General features: G+C 40.0%; 1 protein-coding gene across 1 annotated transcript; it reads right to left on the bottom strand.

Moving 5' to 3' along the window:
* On the bottom strand, positions 1-3,560 carry LOC306854803 (keratin, type I cytoskeletal 19-like; the record flags this gene model as incomplete). Its single annotated transcript, XM_079393030.1, has 9 exons — positions 1-356; positions 1,041-1,145; positions 1,245-1,258; positions 1,374-1,594; positions 1,726-1,851; positions 1,993-2,154; positions 2,257-2,413; positions 2,820-2,902; positions 3,060-3,560. The coding sequence occupies 9 exons, from the start codon at positions 3,558-3,560 to the stop codon at positions 1-3; spliced, it is 1,725 nt and encodes a 574-aa protein (XP_079249156.1).
* Positions 3,561-23,009: the final 19,449 nt, after the last annotated feature.

Genomic DNA, 23,009 nt, shown 5'->3' with positions numbered 1-23,009 from the left:
CTAATGTGAGTGTAGTGTTGTGTTTATCTGCGCTAGAGGTCGCAGTGAGCAGCAGGTTGAGCAGCAGCGCTGATTCTCTCGGCTCTCGCCGGGTTCAGTGGCGGCGCCTGTAATCCAAGCTACTGGGAGGCTGAGGCTGGCGGATCGCTTGAGCTCAGGGCTTCTGGGCTGCAGTGGACTATGTCGATCGGGTGTCCGCACTAAGTTCGGTATCGATATGGTGCTCCTGGGGGAGCTCGGGACCACCAGGTCGTCTAAGGAGGGGTGAACCGGCCCAGGTCGGAGACGGAGCAGGTCAAAGCCCCCGTGCCGATCAGTAGTGGGGTCGCGCCTGAGAATAGACCCTGCAGTGCAGCCTGAGTAATACAGCGAGACCCAGACTTTTGCGTTTTAAATAACTACCAGGCCAACTATAAAATAAAACACTTTCTGGCCAAATTAAGTTGCTGTTAACATAGGCTACTATGGGGCTTTGAAGAAAATGCTCTAATTGTTAATATCGAAATAACCTCCTGGTTTACTGAACAAGCAACAGAAAATTATTTTTTTATGTTTTGTTAAATGTTTTGCAAAATCTTGATTTTAACATGGCAAAATGTAGCATATAACAACATCACACGACCAATAGGGGGAGCACTAAACAAGCAGGCAAGTCCAAGATTGAAATTAATGAAAAAATAAAATAAAAATGTTTAATTTATTTAAATTGTTTACTTATTTGCTTTAAAATAAATCCAATTCTGAAAATAAATACTGGTCCTTATGAAACTAATTTCTGAGTGTGGTCTATATTGTAGGCTTTATTGTATGCGAAATAAAAACACATAACAAATATTTCTTGACATTCGTTTTATTTTCAGAGACAGGTTTTTCTCACATACAACAACAAAACAGTGAGTGTCTTTCGATGTTTTATAAGTAACACATTTCCTCGTTTATTGTCATGTCACAAACTGTGTATCAACACAGATTAAAATGACATGTCTGCATGTGTTTGAATACTGTCTCACGAAGCGGCATGCTGTGACTTTAGTAAGTACGGTGGGAAGTGGTAGTGGTTTGCTTGATTTGGATTGTTGGTCCACCAGTTGTGATGGTGTGAGATCCACCAGAGGACTGAGATCCACCTGAGGAGAGAAATCCACCTGAGATCATGAAGGACAAGAGGGAAAGAGTTATTAATGTTTACTGTACAACATACACTGGCTAGCCTACCACAAAATACAAAGAGAGATTTCAATTACCTGGAATTTGAGTCCTGGAAGAGTAAGAGGAAGAAAAAAATAATTAGTGAAGCCTGGACAAGATAATATAACATAATCCACGCTCCGCTGATTTTAACTCACATTATCTTTTAAAAAGAACCAACTTACTTGATATCCTGATTTTCCAGGAGGCTCCTGTAGGTGGCGATCTCCTGCTCCAGGCGGCTCTTGATGTCCAGCAGCAAGGCGTAATCACATCCCTGTTGCTCAATGCTAGCCCGCATTTGACAGAGCTCGGCCTCCAGCATGTTGATTTGGTTCTGGAAGCCTCCTAGCATAGCGCTGTACCTAGCCTCTGTTTCTGCTAGTGAGTTTGCCAGTGCTGCTTTCTGTTTGAGAACATTCACAAAAACATAATAAAGATCCGTTGCTCTGCTTGTTTTGAGTCTTATGTTATATTTTCCTGCCTCTGGTTCAGATAATCTATCTAATCTCGCTCTACATTCCACTTGTGCCTCACCATGCTGAGCTGAGACTGCAGCTCGATCTCCAGACTCTGTAAGATGTTTCGCAGCTCTGTGATCTGTGATCTGGAAGTTTGTATGGTATCTGTGTGGATGGTCACCTCTTTGTTCAACCCTGCCATCTAAACAAAAGACAAAACACTATATTACTATCCAGGCATTACTTCAAGTGACATTCTGGAATATGTGGTTTATTATTCAGTGAAAACTTGATGGCAACGTATAATTCATATTGAGGCTGAGGGAGAAAGAAGATGTCTTACCTTGTCATTAAACCAGCCTTCCTGTTCCCTGCTGTGTTTCTGTATGATGTTCTCATAATGAGAACGAATCTCCTCCATAACCTTGTTCAGGTCTTGCTGAGGAGCAGCATCAACCTCTACGTTCACTGTGCCTGTCAGCTGTGACCTCAGTGCAGCCAGCTCCTGTAATGATACAGTATGATATAATATAATATAATATAATATAATACTCCAAAATTTAGGATCAGTTCTACATAGATGATCTATCAGAAAACCACCACAAACCTCCTGGTGGTTCTTCTTCATAAATGCCAGCTCTTCCTCCAGACCCTTGATCTGCATCTCCAGGTCGGCCCTTGCCAGGTTTGTCTGGTCCAGTAAGTGGCGCAGGTTAGCGATGTCGGCCTCCACACACTGCCGTATTACCACCTCATGCTCATATCTGATTGTTGGAAAGGTGACATAGGGAATAAACACACCAATCATTATTTAAACACAACCAATGTCATAAATACACACATGCACTATACTGTTCAAAAGATTGGAACCAGTCAGTTTTTTTACATTTTGCAATAAGTTTCTTATGCTGACCAAACCTGCATTTATTTGATCAAAAATATAGCAAAACTGTCATTTTGTAATACGTTTTAAAATGTAATGTATTTCTGCAATATCAATGCTGATTTGTTTTAGCTGCCATTACTTCAGTCTTCGGTGTAACATGATCCTTCAAAAATCATTCTTATATGCTGATTTGCTGCTCAGTGCTCAAAACAGTTGTGCTGAATATTTTATCCATCAAACTAGCTGTAAGTTCACATGAATGTGGTCAACGCAGTGTAGCGTACTTGACTCTGAAGTCATCAGCAGCCAGTTTAAAGTTGTCGATCTGCAGGAGGATGTTGGCGTTGTGGATGGTAGCATTTTTAATCTAAAACATAGAATATTTAATACATGAGAACACATATTGCTTTATATCATCAAACTCTGAGAAAGCAAGTCTCTTTTTTTAGCTGCTATATCCAAAAGAATATCATTGCACTAGAACGTGCTAGTAATGTTTCATATTCGTTCAGGCATCCCTGTACCTTGTCCTTCAGGTCCTTGATGGTGTTCCAGTAGGCGCTGTAGTCCCTCTGTGCGATCGGCCCTTTCTTCTCATAGTACTCATGGATCTGCCTCTCCAGGATGGCATTAGCAGCCTCCAGCGAGCGCACCTTCTCCAGGTAGGATGCCAGACGGTCATTCAGGTTCTGCATGGTAGCCTTCTCATTCAGCTGGAAGTCATTTACAACGCAGCCTCCAGGCATTATGCCTGTTGCATATCCTCCACCATAACCTCCACTGTATCCACCACCAAAACGCTGTCCTCCACCAAAACATCCTCCTCCGTATCCTCCTCCGTATCCTCCGATTCTGGATTGCATTGAGGAGGAAGAGATGCGGGTGCTTCCACCTAAGCCACCTCCATAGACGCTGTAGGCTTTCTGTGGAAAGACCGTGGAACCACACCGACTCTTGGTGACAATGGACTTTGAAGTCACGGTTTTGGGTCCTTTGGAGGACGTCATACGTACAGAGACTGACATGGTGGATGGATACAGAGATGAGATGAACCTAGAGAGGAAAATGTTAGAGTTGTCCAGACGAGGATGGCACCTTTGAGCCCAGCTCTGACTTCTTATAGGGATGCAGATCCAGGGAGGCTCCTGGACTTTGTGATTGGGTGATGAAGGGTAGGGTGTGTGTGGGAGAGTGATGTGTGTCGGTCCCAACTGTCACTACCAGCAGAGATGAAACTTAAAGACCAGTGTTCAGGTTCCACCCCAGTGAGGAAGTTGCTAAAGAATTTATGTGTTAACCAAATTACTCACCCTCAAGACTACAATGGAGGGAGTGCGATAAAATAATCAGGCTTGCGACACACACTGTGTGTATGCAAGTTGTGTGTGTGTCTCATTGCTAAATACCTTCGGCGCCGAAAAAGGTGGCTGAGCTGGTTTTATTTTGATTTTATAAATTAACCATTTTCATCATAATAAAGAAGGATCTGGCAGACAGGTAACTCCCTGAGGTGATGTGAGATCATCTGAGGCAGTTTCACCTCCCTTTTACACGGATCATCTTGAGTAATTGATTGCCCAGTTTGGATATTATATTTTATTGTATTTTTTGTGAATGGTGCATGTGTGAAATATTTTAATATTCATTTAGTATGTGGCCAAAAACATGAGGAAAAAGTACAAAAGATTCCACTTTTAAATTTAATTTGCTTTCGTGCAAGTTTGTCATAAGGCGTGCATTAAATATCTAAATTAAATGGTTTATTTTAAATTATTTTGAGGAGTAAAACATCTATTTTCTTAGTGTCCTTTCTATTAAAGCTTCTTTATTCTACTTCTGAATCTGAGAGACAGAGTGTATCTGCACTAGAGAGGTCGCAGTGAGCAGCAGGTTGAGCAGCAGCGCTGATTCTCTCGGCTCTCGCCGGGTTCAGTGGCGGCGCCTGTAATCCAAGCTACTGGGAGGCTGAGGCTGGCGGATCGCTTGAGCTCAGGGCTTCTGGGCTGCAGTGGACTATGTCGATCGGGTGTCCGCACTAAGTTCGGTATCGATATGGTGCTCCTGGGGGAGCTCGGGACCACCAGGTCGTCTAAGGAGGGGTGAACCGGCCCAGGTCGGAGACGGAGCAGGTCAAAGCCCCCGTGCCGATCAGTAGTGGGGTCGCACCTGAGAATAGACACTGCAGTGCAGCCTGAGTAATACAGCGAGACCCAGGCTTTTGCGTTTGTATCTCCAAAGATGGATTTAGAGATGAAAAATATTATTAAAAATTAAATAATAATAAAATCGTTTCACTCTTGTCAACTCCAGATAATGGCATTGTGTCACTTTCAAGTTAGTAACCTTTTTAAAAAAAAAAGTAATGTCATTTGCGGCGTTGCACTTTGTTAATGTAACTGTATGTCATGTCAAATGATTGTTACTATATCGCCTCTCTCTGGAAGATATGTGATATTTCTGTTTGTCTGCAGCGTCTGCATTCCTTGACCAGACGGAGGCGCTGTTTCATACTTTAAATCTTAAATATTTAACCATGGACTGAAAACATTTTAAATAGGCATCTCTTGACTGGGCAGGCCCAGTGTCTGCACACCGAATCATCATTAATTATAATTCAGTCGTATGTTGCTTAATATAGGTTTCACTGACCCTTGAAATTATTAACTCATCAAAGAAAAGGGAAAGAATGATCAAACTAATATAATTAAATTTAACACCAGTGTAAAAAACAATCCTGCAAAAGACTTGCCTTATCTGGACACTGTTTTCAGGCCACATATCAAATTATATTACAAATATGTGTTACGGCATAAAACAGAGGCTCACTAAATAATTCCTATAGTTACTCTAAGAAGTAATACTCAGATAGAAGAAAACTCGGTAATGCATTGTTTCTCATTGCTAATTCTGCAGTTATCAAAGTGGACAGCTATTATCATGGTACGAAAGAGAAAACTGAGTTCTCGCAGCGCTCAGGTGTATGACCCATCAAAGTACACCCTCAACATCCAGCACCAATGCAGCGGAGCATCAGCCCGTTAGTGTTGGTGAGGGAAATGAGACGCTGGAGAGAAAGAGGAGAAGGATTCAGAGTATTTATGAGGGGCTGGAGAGGATAAGAGAAGCAAGTTTTGAGGAGCTGCCCTCTCCTAATGTCTTCAGCCCTGGTCAGGGTCAGAAAGTGAAGGACCAGACTTTTTCCAGCAGCCTTCAAGGTGGATTTGGCATGATATATGAAGGGAAGCGCATAGAAGATGGCCTTGAGCTGCCAGTGAAAATTGCCAGAAATCCAAGGAACATGCAGTACATCAACATAAGCAGACTATGCTTTCTTTGTTTTCTCACAGTTTTATACTTAAAATATCTAAGTGGCAGGACCAGCTTGACCGCTACATCTTGGTCTTGGAGCAGCCCTCACTCTGCAAAGATCTGCTGGATTCTTTGGATCATCATGGAGACACTTTGAGTGAGGACATGGCACAGATTATCATGCTGCAGGCCACATGTGCCACTTTCATGTGCTGTCGTCAGGGAGTTCTTCACTGTGACATTAAGAAGGAGATCAACCCAGAAACACTCGAGTTCAAATATTAGAAATATATACAACAGAACTGCCTATAATCAGTTCTGCGGGACATATTATGACTCAAACCTATATTAGGCCTTAAATTCTAGTGACGAGTTAAAGCCTATCCTAGAAACCATATCCAACTGTTTTAAATCAAACAACACCAAGTAATTTTTGTAATGGATAAAGTATAAACGTGCTAGTATTTCAAGCTTGAAAAATGTCTTTACTTTAGGCACAGAAGAATACTGCCCACTTGTGTTCAAAATGGAGGGCAGGTACCATGAGAAACAAGCTACCGAGGGAATGCTTTGATTCGCAATGGTGTGTGGATTCTTTCCAGAACCCATCGAACTGCTGGCGATTGATATGGGCCTTTGGTTTGAGCCTGGCTTGTCAAACGGTAAGATGGCCTTCATCTCAACAAAAAACTAATTCTAATTCACACAAAACAGAACAAAAAAAGTAACATCTGTGCCAAGTGGCTTCATAAAATATGCAGGAAGTTTTATGGAATGTTTGACCTTAGAGTTTAGAATCTTCAGTCTAACAGTACAAAGACTAAGGTTATAACCAAATGAAATGAAAATGTACTACCACAGTTTAGGGGGTTCCCTCCATGCTGCAGCTTCTTATGTAGCTGGTAAGCCTGGGTGGCATCTAGAGCCTTGGCTTAAAGCTGTAATATTAGTATTGGCAGGATTACTTGCTTAGGGACAGTCCCAAATGCCCTGTCACAGCCGACTTGTGGAAGAGGTGATGGCCATCATGATCTCAGAAGATCCTCTCATGGTGCAGAGGTTCGTGTAAAATCTGTTCCTGCCACAGCTGCCCAGAGGTTCCTGTCACTGACTCTCAGCTAAGCATCCTGCGAGGCTCCCAAACCCTTGTAGCGTCTGTCTCTGTGGCTTGAGGCAGTAGTGTTTGCATCTATCGATATCACTCAGGGGCATAGCTACATGGTGGCCATGGGTGGCCAGTGCCACCCCTAATTGAAGCTTGGCCACCCCTCCGGCCAGTCCTGTTGCGCAAGCATTTTGACAGCATTAACAGATGACTTTTCTCCGCTCAAATATACGACACTGGCACAAGGGCGTGCACACTCTAACTGAACTAACTAACTAACTTAACTAACTGAACACAGTCCTTAAGGGGGGGCGTTTTCCCCCACTCTACCCTATTATTAGTATAGTATTATGCTAATTTGACTAATTAGCAAGTATTATAGCCTATATCGAACCTTTGTGCTGTATTTTCTTTTGGCAATTTGACATGCAGTTTTCATACTTGGCCCCCCCAGTTTTATGTAGCCCACCCACTTAAAGATTTCTGGCCTTGCCCCTGATTTAGGCCAACACTAAATGTAAATAGCAATTAGATGCTTAGTGTAATTAGAATCCATTTCTATTTGCACAAAGTGAAAATATCTGTATTTTTTTAGCCATATGCTATTTACACTATAGTGCAATAACGAGATTCTATTTAGCCTGTAAAAATATCAGCAGCTGCAATAAGTGTAAATAGGATGCAGAGCAAAAATGGCATCTATTTTTACATCAATATTGTAGTACATTTATAAAACAGTATGCAGTTATAACATATTGATTGTAAATTATCATATAAAATTGCTAAATATTTCCACCTTATGCTTGGACAATAGATCCCTTCCTACACCTATATTAATATAGATGGCTTTACTTCTTAAATCAATCATCAAACAATCTGGTAGGTTAAATACTTATCAATAACTTGATTAATAATCACACAAGAAATATTAATAAAACAATTAATATCAGAAGGAAGGATATGGTCAGATCGGCTTCCACTCCATCCTCTCCTTCAACATGCATTGGTTCGAGTCACAGCCCCTCCAGACGTTCCTGTAAGAGACTACTGTCCATTTATTCCTTTATATCTTAAAGGCATATAAAGTTTGCCACAATAAAATTAATGAGCTAAACGTGTTCATGTGATAAATATATTCACATCATAATTGAATGTCATTATCATTATCATTACATAAAGTCACATCATTAAGTTACATTAGATTAGATAATGGTCAAATGTATTAAAGTGAAAACAACAGCAACTGAAATGTTTAAATCAAAATTATGAACGAATGTTTTAAAACAATGATTTTTGATTATCTGTTTGGAGATTATAACTTTGGAAATGTATTAGTACACACTTAAGAAAATATACCAAAGATATTTAATAAAAACTATGAAGTTGACTGCTCCGCAGTTAATGTGAGTGTAGTGTTGTGTTTATCTGCACTAGAGGTCGCAGTGAGCAGCAGGTTGAGCAGCAGCGCTGATTCTCTCGGCTCTCGCCGGGTTCAGTGGCGGCGCCTGTAATCCAAGCTACTGGGAGGCTGAGGCTGGCGGATCGCTTGAGCTCAGGGCTTCTGGGCTGCAGTGGACTATGTCGATCGGGTGTCCGCACTAAGTTCGGTATCGATATGGTGCTCCTGGGGGAGCTCGGGACCACCAGGTCGTCTAAGGAGGGGTGAACCGGCCCAGGTCGGAGACGGAGCAGGTCAAAGCCCCCGTGCCGATCAGTAGTGGGGTCGCACCTGAGAATAGACACTGCAGTGCAGCCTGAGTAATACAGCGAGACCCAGACTTTTCTTAAATAACTTTTTAATTTCATATAAAAAATGTATGTGACAATAATGTTAGTGTTAATTAAAAAATTATCTTAAATAACTTTTTAATTTCATATAAAAAATTTATGTGACAAAAATGTTAGTGTTAATTAAAAAATTATCCCAAGGGTAAAGTCTTAATTAATTATCATTTAATCTCAGCTGCTTTTGGATTTGACTCATTTTTGAAGTTTGCATAGGCTACGTGATTCTCTTACGTTCCTGTTTAAAACTGTGAAGCTGCTTTGAAACAATCTGTATTGTATGAAGAGCTGTAATAAACACAAAGATTACTTTAGGATGTGCAGGACATTGCATAATTTCCTTATTGCAACATGAGCACATCAAGTGATATAGCCTACTTAAAATGGCAAATCTCAACTGCTTGACTGGTATGATTCTATTTTTACCATGAAAAAAAAAGAAAAAAAAATGTAAAAACGTTTTTGAAATATAATTCAGGTTATGCAGATATTTATTCAATATCAGAAAATGTAATTACCTTATACATTAGGCTACACAATGTGACTTGATTTTAAAGCAAACCCCGAACAAACCCCAATAAGAAAACTTTACTATTTTGTTTAAAAAATATATAATTGCTTACAATTACTTTATTTACTATATATATATATATATATATATATATAGTAAATTAATTGTTTGAATGAAACACTATTGCCCTCTAAGTAGCTACACAAAACCAAAAAGACACTCATATCTTTTATCTGGCTAGTTCAAAATGCCATCCAAAACAAATCGCTTTATAATGAACTTTGGCTTTTCAAATGTTTTATTTTTGGAATATAACAGCAAAATTTGCTCTTTGACCATGACAGTCTCTTTCCATTGTGGGGAACAGCCTGTGGGTTTTGATTGACAGGGTGCTGTGGTGGTGATGGCGGTATTTAGATTGAAAAAGTTTGAGACAGATCTCCTATCTAGATATCACACACACACACACACACACACACACACACACACACTCACGCACAGAGACACACACGCTCAAGCACAGACATGTACATCCACACACGCGCACATACATGCACCTAACCTTCTCAGTCCCACCAGGATACAGGGTGTGTGTCCTCTCAGCTGTCTTGGGGGAGGGAAAGAGACAGGTGTACATGCTATTAAATGTGAATTTGTCATTAATATAGATCAAGAAACGAACGTCTGACAGAAATAATAAGAAAGGGGTAAGACAATGAGAGTGAGAGAATCAGAAACAGAGTAAATTGCCTACCACAGACTCGCTCTCTTAGATTAGAGTTTGAGTCTGTGGTAATCAGACAGCGGAAAACACACTCACACACAGTGAAAGACAGACACATGGAAGGTGCCTGGGAGTCTTAAACATAATCTCCTGGATTTATGATAAAACCCTGCAGGCTGATATTACAAAGAGCCCATCGGCAGGGCCGCTTTCAGCTAAAGAGGTGCAAAAATGACATTCCAAAGAGATGACAGTGAAACATATCTAAATATAAACGGAAATGTAGCCTATACTATCAACGACAGTACAGGTGCATCTCAGAAAATTAGAATATGGTGAAAAAGTTCATTTTTTCTTGTAAGTTATTTCAAAAAGTGAAACTTTCATATATTTTAGATTCATTACATGTAAAGAAAAACACTTCAAAAGTTTTTTTGTTTAAATTTTGATGACTAGAGCTTATAGCTCATGAAAGTCAAAAATCAATATCTCAAAATATTAGAATATTTCCTAAGATCAATCAAAAAAAGGATTTGCAAAGGAGAAAAGTTCAAGTTCTTTAAAGTATGTTCATTAATGCACTCAATACTTTGTCAGGGCTGCTTAAGCACAAACTCCAGCATCAGTGAGGTGTAGCATGGAAGCGATCAGCCTGTGGCTCTGCTGAGGCACTATTGAGCCTTCAGCTCGTCTGGATTGTTGGATCGACTGTTTCTCATCTTTCTCTTGAAAATATACCATAGATTCCACATGAGGTTCAGGTCAGGCATGTTGGCTGGTCAATCAAGCACAGTAATACCATGGTCAGCAAAGTACTTGGAAGTGGTTTTGGCAGTGTGGGCAGGTGCTAAAGTCCTGCTGGAAAAGGAAATCAGCATCTCCATAAAGCTTGTCAGCAGATGGAAGCATAAAGTGCTCTAAAATCTCCTGGTAGACAGTTGCATTGACTTTGGACTTGATAAAACACAATAGACCAACACCAGCAGACGTCACGGTACCCCAAATCATCACTGACTGTGGAAACTTCACACTGGATTTCAAGCAGCTTGGATTTTGTGCCTCTCCAGTCTTCTTCCAGACTCCAGGCCTTGATTTCCAAATGAAAAGCAAAATTTACTTTTATCTGAAAAGAGGACTTTGGACCACTGAGCAACAGTCCAGTTATTTTTCTCTACACCCAGGTAAGACGCTTCTGATGTTGTCTCTGGTTCAGAAGTGGCTTGGTAGCCCTTTTCCTGAAGACGTCTGAGCGTGGTGACTCTTGATGCACTGACTCCAGCTTCAGTCCACTCCTTGTGAAGCTCTCACAAGTGTTTGAATCAGCTTTGCTTCACAGTATTCTCAAGCTTGCAGTCATCCCTGTTGCTTGTGCACCTTTTCCTACCCAAATTCTTCCTTCCAGTCAACTTTGCATTTAATATACTTTGATACAGCACTCTGTAAACAGCCACCCCTTTCTGTAATGACCCTCTGTGACTTACCCTCTCTGTGGAGGGCGTCAATGTTTGTCTTCTGGATCATTGCCAAGTCAGCAGTCTTCTCCATTATTGTGGTTTCAAAGAACAAGAGATACCAAGAATTTATACTGTAGGGATGGTCATTAATTGAAACTCAAATGTAAATATTCTAATATTTCGAGATACTGATTTTTGACTTTCATGAGCTGTAAGCTCTAATCATCAAAATTAAAACAAACAAAACTTGTGTTTCACTTTACATGTAATGAGTCAAGTCAAGTCAAGTCAAATCTGCTTTATTGTCAATTCTTCCACATGTACGGTGCATACATACAGAGAATTGAAATTGCGTTACTCTCAGACCCTTGGTGCATACAGTTAACATTAAACACTGACAGTAGACGTTCAAATACAGATAAGTACAGTTTAAACATATGTACATACAACTATACAGATATACAAATGAGGACATTGTAAAAAAAGTAGGGTAGCGTCAGTGTTCAGTGTTGCATGGTGTAAAAGATGGGCAGGGGGGGCAAGGACGGGAGGGAGTTCAGCTTCCTGACAGCCTGATGTATGAAGCTGTCCTTCAGTCTGCTGGTCCTCGCCTGGAGACTCCGCAGTCTCTTCCCTGATGGCAGCAGACTGAAGAAGCTGTGTGTCGGATGGGTGGGATCACCTGCAATGCGGAGGGCTCTGTGGGTGAGACGGGTGTTGTAAATGTCCTGGAGGGAGGGGAGAGAGACACCAACGATCTTCTCAGCTGCTCTCACGATGCGTTGAAGTGACTTGCGGCAGGATGCGTTGCAAGCGCCATACCACACAGTGATGCAGCTGGTTAGGATGCTCTCGATGGTGCCTCTGTAGAAGGTGCACATGATGGGGGCCGGGGCTCTGGCTCTTCTAAGTTTGAGGAGGAAGTAGAGACGCTGCTGTGCTTTCTTGGCCAGTGCTACAGTGTTGTTAGTCCAGGAGAGGTCCTCTGTGATGTGCACACCCAGGAACTTGGTGCTGCTCACTCTCTCCACAGTCGCACCGTTGATGGTCAGAGGGGCATGCTGTGTACTCTCCTGAAGTCAACAACAATCTCCTTCGTCTTCTCCACATTCAGAGAGTGATTGTTGTCACTGCACCACCCGGCCAGGCGGCTCACCTCGTTCCTGTAGTTTGTCTCATCTCTGTTGCTAATGAGACCCACCACAGTCCTGTCATCCGCAAACTTAATGAAGAGGTTGGAGTTGTGTGACGGTGTGCAGTCATGGGTCAGCATAGTGAAGAGGAGGGGGCTCAGCACACATCCTTGGGGGGCCCCAGTGTTCAGTGTGATGGTGCTGGATGTGTTAGTGCCAACCCGTACTGCCTGAGGTCTCCCGGTCAGGAAGTCCAACAGCCAGTTGCACAGAGAGGTGTTGAGCCCCAGCTGGACCAGATTGTGAGTGAGCTGTTGAGGGATGATTGTGTTGAATGCTGAACTGAAGTCTATGAACAGCATCCTGACTTATGAGTCCTTTTTGTCCAGATGTGTGAGGGCTGGGTGGAGGGCAGTGGCAATGGCATCATCGGTCGAGCGGTTGGACCTGTATGCAAACTGGAAGGGGGGGAGTACAGACTTGATGTGGTGCATGACTAGCCGTTCAAAGCACTTCATGAGAATAGGAGTGAGTGCTATTGCACAATAGTCATTGAAGCAGGATGGAGATGACTTCTTCGGGACTGGAATGATGGTGGTAGCTTTGAAGCATGTGGGGACAACGGCCTGATTTAGCGAGATGTTGAAGATGTCTGTGAAGACATCAGTGAGTTCCACTGCACAGTGAATGTAAAATATATGAAAGTTTCACTTTTGAAATAAGTTACAAGAAAAAATGAACTTTTTCACCATATTCTAATTTTCTGAGATGCACCTGTAAAGCTTAAAATAAAGGCGAAAGACCAAAATGCTGAAGAGGTGTGAGTGCTGAGCTGAGATACTTCGTTTTGTGGCCTTAACTATAGCGCCATCTGCTGGTCAGTGACAGTAAGACAATTCTAAGATGAAAATAAATAAATAAGAATCAGGTGAAACGCCTGTAAAAAGATCAACACAGAAAACTCCTTCATATTAATACAGTACATTGTGCCCTACTACGGATCTTTGTTAAAGAGTAAAACGCATTGTCTGAATCAGCGCTAGAGTTTATCAAGAAAAAGATGAGTGGTTCTTATGCAGTCTGTTAGATGTGGTGAGAAAAGTTCTTTGTGATTTAGTAGTAGTTCATATTTTCCACAATAAGCACATAAATATGAGGTGCATTTTTGTCTCAACTGTACCCATATGGTGAACAGTTGAAACAGTAGCATGGTACAGTTGAGTTCTTAATGCTCTAAAGCTGGCTAACCATTTATAGCAAATGTAATAAATTACAAAATTACCGTTTTAAATACAGTTTAAAAATAAATGTATTTATTTGCTTTATTTAATTCAGATTCAGTTAAACAAAACAGGAACAAATATTTAACACCACAAAAATATATGGCAAACAGTACAAATGTAAATATAACAGTAAAAATAAAAACATACATATTCTATAACCCTACCCCCGAACCCTACGCATCACTCCAAACTTTCTGCAGTTTTACATTTTCAATCATTCTGTATGATTTATAAGCTTGTTTCAGCATGGGGACCTAAAAAAATATTCCCATAAGGTGAATTTACTGTGACTTTTAACCTATTATCATAACACTGCACAACTAAACAGCACGTGAAGCAATAGAAGACCAGTCCGGGAAGAGTTGATACGCTGTGTCTCAACCGTACCCCACTGACATCGCACATATGAAAAGACCTTGCATGGCACAATGTCATAAAATATGTCTATTTTTTACAGCACAGAGTAGCGTTTGCAGTGATATATGTTAAGTTTAACAATCATAAAAGAATAATAAGCTGTTAAGTTCCTGTTAAACACTCTGAAGCTGCTTTGAAACGATCTGTTTTGTAATAAACATAAAGGTGTCTTTAAGATGTGCAGGTCATTGCATCATTTCTTTATTTTAACATGAGCATATTAAGTGATATACTATACAAATCTCAATTGCTTGACTGTTATGAATCTTTAAAATGAACATTTCTACCATGAAAAAAATATATATTTAAAAACTTTTTTGAAATGATTAAAAGTGTACAGACATTTATTCAAGGTGTAAAGAAAATGTGACACCATGTGACCGGTTTTTAATATATACTGAAAGAAAGTACTATGCAGTTTTTTATTACTTTTTTTTATTTTTTATTACTAAATTAATACATTATTAATACACATTTAATAGAGGGTTTAAAACATTTTACATTTGCTACATTTATTTATTTCTTATTATATTTATAGGTTATATTATGCTGGATATTGCTAGATATATTTATTAGGCACTTCTCAATCCAATAATGTTTTAATGTATCCTTCATAACAAAAATTGTTATGACAAAAATGTTAGTTTCAGTAAAAATCAATAAATCAATAATTACTATACTCCATCCCTGCAGTCCCTCCCACTCCAGCACAATCCTGTCAAAGGGTGGTCAGATGATGATTTGTATTTAGCTTAGGCACATCTGGCTGTTTTCAGTGCATACATCTTCAGAGATTGATCTTAATCTCTGCTGCTTGTCACATAAATATGTTTATTACAAAACAGATTATTTCAAAGCAGCTTCAGAGTGTTTAACAGAAACTTAACAGCTTATTATTCTTTTATGATTGTTAAGAACTCAACTGTACCATGTTATTGTTTCAACTGTTGAGACAAAAATGCACCTCATGTTTATGTGCTTATTGTGGAAAATATGAACTACTTATGGCTATTATCAATTTATGATATTTTAGTACAAAGGCAAAAGAAATATCATGTGAAAAATCACTTCATTTCAGCATCTAGTTTTTGTGTAGTGATGAAAAAAGCAGAAAGTGTCTCTTCTGTACCCAAATCCAAAAGCAGCTGTATATGGAGTTAGATTATAAATTAAAAGAGTTTACCTGGGGTTTTTTTATTATTTAAAATAATATTTTTAAATAGGACGGTTAAATACTGAGAGGAAGTGAAGTGGGAGAAAGAGAATAAGACGTGATCAGGAAAAGTCCCCAACCCAAGCCGGAACTCGTGACGCCAGAAGCGCAACTGCGTTATATGTAAGTGCGCTGCCCATGACGCCACTGGCACCGACTAGTTGAGCAAAATTTCTATTAGAACTAACATTATTGTCATAACAATTTTTGTTATGAAGAATGCATTAAAACGTTAGTTAGCCTGTAAGTTATTTAAGAAAAAGTCTGGGTCTCGCTGTATTACTCAGGCTGCACTGCAGGGTCTATTCTCAGGCGCGACCCCACTACTGATCGGCACGGGGGCTTTGACCTGCTCCGTCTCCGACCTGGGCCGGTTCACCCCTCCTTAGACGACCTGGTGGTACCGAGCTCCCCCAGGAGCACCATATCGATACCGAACTTAGTGCGGACACCCGATCGACATAGTCCACTGCAGCCCAGAAGCCCTGAGCTCAAGCGATCCGCCAGCCTCAGCCTCCCAGTAGCTTGGATTACAGGCGCCGCCACTGAACCCGGCGAGAGCCGAGAGAATCAGCGCTGCTGCTCAACCTGCTGCTCACTGCGACCTCTAGTGCAGATAAACACAGCACTACACTCACATTAGCTGCGGAGCAGTCAACTTCATAGTTTTTATTAAATATCTTTGGTATATTTTCTAAAGTGTGTGCTAATACATTTCCAAAGTTATAATCTCCAAACAGATAATCAAAAATCATTTTTTTAAAACATTTGTTCATAATTTTGATTTAAACATTTCAGTTGCTGTTGTTTTGACTTTAATACATTTGACCATTATCTAATCTAATGTAACTTAATGATGTGACTTTATGTAATGATAATGATAATGACATTCAATTATGATGTGAATGTATATTTATCACATGAACACGTTTAGCTCATTAATTTAATTGTGGCACACTTTATATGCCTTTAAGATATAAAGGAATAAAGGGACAGTAGTCTCTTACAGGAACGTCTGGAGGGGCTGTGACTCGAACCAATGCATGTTGAAGGAGAGGATGGAGTGGAAGCCGATCTGACCATATCCTTCCTTCTGATATTAATTGTTTTATTAATATTTCTTGTGTGATATTGTTATTGATATAAGTTATTGATAAGTATTTAACCTACCAGATTGTTTGATGATTGATTTAAGAAGTAAAGCCATCTATATTAATATAGGTGTAGGAAGGGATCTATTGTCCAAGCATAAGGTGGAAATATTTAGCCATTTTATATGATAATTTACAATCAATATGTTATAACTGCATACTGTTTTATAAATGTACTACAGTATTGATGTAAAAATATCTGCCATTTTTGTTCTGCATCCTATTTACACTTATTGCAGCTGCTGATATTTTTACAGGCTAAATAGAATCTCGTTATTGCACTATAGTCTAAATAGCATATGGCTAAAAAATACTGATATTTTCACTTTGTGTAATTAGAATCCATTTCTATTTGCACAAAGCATCTAATTGCTATTTACATTTAGTGTTGGCCTAAATCAGGGGCAAGGCCAGAAATCTTTAAGACAGACGCTACAAGGGTTTGGGAGCCTCGCAGGATGCTTAGCTGAGAGTCAGTGACAGGAACCTCTGGGCAGCTGTGGCAGGAACAAATTTTACACGAACCTCTGCACCATGAGAGGATCTTCTGAGATCATGATGACAATCACCTCTTCCACAAGTCGGCTGTGACAGGGCATTTGGGACTGTCCCTAAGCAAGTAATCCTGCCCAATACTAATATTACAGCTTTAAGCCAAGGCTCTAGATGCCACCAAGGCTTACCAGCTACATAAGAAGCTGCAGCATGGAGGGAACCCCCTAAACTGTGGTAGTACATTTTCATTTCATTTGGTTATAACCTTAGTCTTTGTACTGTTAGACTGAAGATTCTAAACTCTAAGGTCAAAAATTCTATAAAACTTCCTGCATATTTTATGAAGCCACTTGGCACAGATGTTACTTTTTTTGTTCTGTTTTGTGTGAATTAGAATTAGTTTTTTGTTGAGATGAAGGCCATCTTACCGTTTGACAAGCCAGGCTCAAACCAAAGGCCCATATCAATCGCCAGCAGTTCGATGGGTTCTGGAAAGAATCCATACACCATTGCGAATCAAAGCATTCCCTCGGTAGCTTGTTTCTCATGGTACCTGCCCTCCATTTTGAACACAAGTGGGCAGTATTCTTCTGTGCCTAAAGTAAAGACATTTTTCAAGCTTGAAATACTAGCACGTTTATACTTTATCCATTACAAAAATTACTTGGTGTTGTTTGATTTAAAACAGTTGGATATGGTTTCTAGGATAGGCTTTAACTCGTCACTAGAATTTAAGGCCTAATATAGGTTTGAGTCACAATATGTCCCGCAGAACTGATTATAGGCAGTTCTGTTGTATATATTTCTAATATTTGACCTCGAGTGTTTCTGGGTTGATCTCCTTCTTAATGTCACAGTGAAGAACTCCCTGACGACAGCACATGAAAGTGGCACATGTGGCCTGCAGCATGATAATCTGTGCCATGTCCTCACTCAAAGTGTCTCCATGATGATCCAAAGAATCCAGCAGATCTTTGCAGAGTGAGGGCTGCTCCAAGACCAAGATGTAGCGGTCAAGCTGGTCCTGCCACTTAGATATTTTAAGTATAAAACTGTGAGAAAACAAAGAAAGCATAGTCTGCTTATGTTGATGTACTGCATGTTCCTTGGATTTCTGGCAATTTTCACTGGCAGCTCAAGGCCATCTTCTATGCGCTTCCCTTCATATATCATGCCAAATCCACCTTGAAGGCTGCTGGAAAAAGTCTGGTCCTTCACTTTCTGACCCTGACCAGGGCTGAAGACATTAGGAGAGGGCAGCTCCTCAAAACTTGCTTCTCTTATCCTCTCCAGCCCCTCATAAATACTCTCAATCCTTCTCCTCTTTCTCTCCAGCGTCTCATTTCCCTCACCAACACTAACGGGCTGATGCTCCGCTGCATTGGTGCTGGATGTTGAGGGTGTACTTTGATGGGTCATACACCTGAGCGCTGCGAGAACTCAGTTTTCTCTTTCGTACCATGATAATAGCTGTCCACTTTGATAACTGCAGAATTAGCAATGAGAAACAATGCATAGCGAGTTTTCTTCTATCTGAGTATTACTTCTTAGAGTAACTATAGGAATTATTTAGTGAGCCTCTGTTTTATGCCGTAACACATATTTGTAATATAATTTGATATGTGGCCTGAAAACAGTGTCCAGATAAGGCAAGTCTTTTGCAGGATTGTTTTTTACATGGTGTTAAATTTAATTATATTAGTTTGATCATTCTTTCCCTTTTCTATGATGAGTTAATCATTTTAAGGGTCAGTGAAACCTATATTAAGCAACATACGACTGAATTATAATTAATGATGATTCGGTGTGCAGACACTGGGCCTGCCCAGTCAAGAGATGCCTATTTAAAATGTTTTCAGTCCATGGTTAAATATGTATGATTTAAAGTATGAAACAGCGCCTCCGTCTGGTCAAGGAATGCAGACGCTGCATACAAACAGAAATATCACATATCTTCCAGAGAGAGGCGATATAGTAACAATCATTTGACATGACATACAGTTACATTAACAAAGTGCAACGCCGCAAATGCCATTACTGAAAAAAAAAGAAAAAAAAAGAAAAGAAAAAGAATATATATATATATATATATATTATATATATATATATATATATATATATATATATATATATATATATATGTTTTTTATTAAAAAGGTTTCTAACTTGAAAGTGACACAATGCCATTATCTGAGTTGACAAGAGTGAAACGATTTTATTATTATTGAATTTTTAATAATATTATACATCTCTAAATCTATCTTTGGAGATACAAACACAAAAGTCTGGGTCTCGCTGTATTACTCAGGCTGCACTGCAGTGTCTATTCTCAGGTGCGACCCCACTACTGATCGGCACGGGGGCTTTGACCTGCTCCGTCTCCGACCTGGGCCGGTTCACCCCTCCTTAGACGACCTGGTGGTCCCGAGCTCCCCCAGGAGCACCATATCGATACCGAACTTAGTGCGGACACCCGATCGACATAGTCCACTGCAGCCCAGAAGCCCTGAGCTCAAGCGATCCGCCAGCCTCAGCCTCCCAGTAGCTTGGATTACAGGCGCCGCCACTGAACCCGGCGAGAGCCGAGAGAATCAGCGCTGCTGCTCAACCTGCTGCTCACTGCGACCTCTAGTGCAGATAAACACAACACTACACTCACATTAACTGCGGAGCAGTCAACTTCAATATCTTTGGTATATTTTCACAAATAAGTAGTACATTTTAAAAAATGTGCTTTTTAAAAATGTTTGAACATAATTTTAATCGACTCAAATCACAAAGAACTTTTCTCACCACATCTAACAGACTGCATAAGAACCACTCATCTTTTTCTTGATAAACTCTAGCGCTGATTCAGACAATGCGTTTTACTCTTTAACAAAGATCCGTAGTAGGGCACAATGTACTGTATTAATATGAAGGAGTTTTCTGTGTTGATCTTTTTACAGGCGTTTCACCTGATTCCTATTTATTTATTTTCAGCTTAGAATTGTCTTACTGTCACTGACCAGCAGATGGCGCTATAGTTAAGGCCACAAAACGAAGTATCTCAGCTCAGCACTCACACCTCTTCAGCATTTTGGTCTTTCGCCTTTATTTTAAGCTTTACAGGTGCATCTCAGAAAATTAGAATATGGTGAAAAAGTTAATTTTTTCTTGCAAGTTATTTCAAAAAGTTAAACTTTCATATATTTTAGATTCATTACATGTAAAGTAAAATACTTCAAAAGTTTTTTTGTTTTAATTTTGATGATTAGAGCTTACAGCTCATGAAAGTCAAAAATCAGTACCTCAAAATATTAGAATATTTACATTTGAGTTTCAATTAATGACCATCCCTACAGTATAAATTCCAGGTATCTCTTGTTCTTTGAAACCACAATAATGGAGAAGACTGCTGACTTGGCAATGATCCAGAAGACAAACATTGACGCCCTCCACAGAGAGGGTAAGTCACAGAGGGTCATTACAGAAAGGGGTGGCTGTTTACAGAGTGCTGTATCAAAGCATATTAAATGCAAAGTTGACTGGAAGGAAGAATTTGGGTAGGAAAAGGTGCACAAGCAACAGGGATGACTGCAAGCTTGAGAATACTGTGAAGCAAAGCTGATTCAAACACTTGTGAGAGCTTCACAAGGAGTGGACTGAAGCTGGAGTCAGTGCATCAAGAGTCACCACGCTCAGACGTCTTCAGGAAAAGGGCTACAAGCCACTTCTGAACCAGAGACAACGTCAGAAGCGTCTTACCTGGGCTGTGGAGAAAAAGAACTGGACTGTTACTCAGTGGTCCAAAGTCCTCTTTTCAGATAAAAGTAAATTTTGCTTTTCATTTGGAAATCAAGGCCTGGAGTCTGGAAGAAGACTGGAGAGGCACAGAATCCAAGCTGCTTGAAGTCCAGTGTGAAGTTTCCACAGTCAGTGATGATTTGGGGTACCGTGACGTCTGCTGGTGTTGGTCTATTGTGTTTTATCAAGTCCAAAGTCAATGCAGCCGTCTACCAGGAGATTTTAGAGCACTTTATGCTTCCATCTGCTGACAAGCTTTATGGAGATGCTGATTTCCTTTTCCAACAGGACTTTAGCACCTGCCCACACTGCCAAAACCACTTCCAAGTACTTTGCTGACCATGGTATTACTGTGCTTGATTGACCAGCCAACATGCCTGACCTGAACCTCATGTGGAATCTATGGTATATTTTCAAGAGAAAGATGAGAAACAGTCGATCCAACAATCCAGACGAGCTGAAGGCTCAATAGTGCCTCAGCAGAGCCACAGGCTGATCGCTTCCATGCTACACCTCACTGATGCTGGAGTTTGTGCTTAAGCAGCCCTGACAAAGTATTGAGTGCATTAATGAACATACTTTAAAGAACTTGAACTTTTCTCCTTTGCAAATCCTTTTTTTGATTGATCTTAGGAAATATTCTAATATTTTGAGATACTGATTTTTGACTTTCATGAGCTATAAGCTCTAGTCATCAAAATTTAAACAAAAAAACTTTTGAAGTGTTTTTCTTTACATGTAATGAATCTAAAATATATGAAAGTTTCACTTTTTGAAATAACTTACAAGAAAAAATGAACTTTTTCACCATATTCTAATTTTCTGAGATGCACCTGTACTGTCGTTGATAGTATAGGCTACATTTCCGTTTATATTTAGATATGTTTCACTGTCATCTCTTTGGAATGTCATTTTTGCACCTCTTTAGCTGAAAGCGGCCCTGCCGATGGGCTCTTTGTAATATCAGCCTGCAGGGTTTTATCATAAATCCAGGAGATTATGTTTAAGACTCCCAGGCACCTTCCATGTGTCTGTCTTTCACTGTGTGAGTGTGTTTTCCGCTGTCTGACTACCACAGACTCAAACTCTAATCTAAGAGAGCGAGTCTGTGGTAGGCAATTTACTCTGTTTCTGATTCTCTCACTCTCATTGTCTTACCCCTTTCTTATTATTTCTGTCAGACGTTCGTTTCTTGATCTATATTAATGACAAATTCACATTTAATAGCATGTACACCTGTCTCTTTCCCTCCCCCAAGACAGCTGAGAGGACACACACCCTGTATCCTGGTGGGACTGAGAAGGTTAGGTGCATGTATGTGCGCGTGTGTGGATGTACATGTCTGTGCTTGAGCGTGTGTGTCTCTGTGCGTGAGTGTGTGTGTGTGTGTGTGTGTGTGTGTGTGATATCTAGATAGGAGATCTGTCTCAAACTTTTTCAATCTAAATACCGCCATCACCACCACAGCACCCTGTCAATCAAAACCCACAGGCTGTTCCCCACAATGGAAAGAGACTGTCATGGTCAAAGAGCAAATTTTGCTGTTATATTCCAAAAATAAAACATTTGAAAAGCCAAAGTTCATTATGAAGCGATTTGTTTTGGATGGCATTTTGAACTAGCCAGATAAAAGATATGAGTGTCTTTTTGGTTTTGTGTAGCTACTTAGAGAGCAATAGTGTTTCATTCAAACAATTAATTTACTATATATATATATATAGTAAATAAAGTAATTGTAAGCAATTTATTTTTTTTATTAAACAAAATAGTAAAGATTTCTTATTGGGGTTTGTTCAGGGTTTGGTTTGTTAGTCTGTAGTAATAAAATGTCCTCACAAATGTAGCTAAACGTGTCAGAAGCTGTGTGTGTGTGTGTGTATGTGTGTGTGTGTGTATGTGAAAGAGTACAACCACAAAGCTCTCGCTGCCCACATTATTTTCCCTTTGACTTTATATAAAAGAGACACTTTTCCTCAGTGTCTCTCATTCTCTCTTCTTTCTCTCTCTGTTTCTCTGCGTTCCATTCATAGTTCAGTGAGGAAGAATGAGGCGTGAATCTGTGCCATTCATTTCTGGTGAGTGTGACTGCAGCCCTCCAACACACATGC

Source organism: Barbus barbus (genome assembly GCF_936440315.1).
Source record: "Barbus barbus genome assembly, chromosome: 35".
NCBI classification, from domain to species: Eukaryota; Metazoa; Chordata; class Actinopteri; order Cypriniformes; family Cyprinidae; genus Barbus; species Barbus barbus.
Note: the sequence above shows the minus strand (reverse complement) of the source record. Positions and strands in the feature narration are given on the sequence as shown.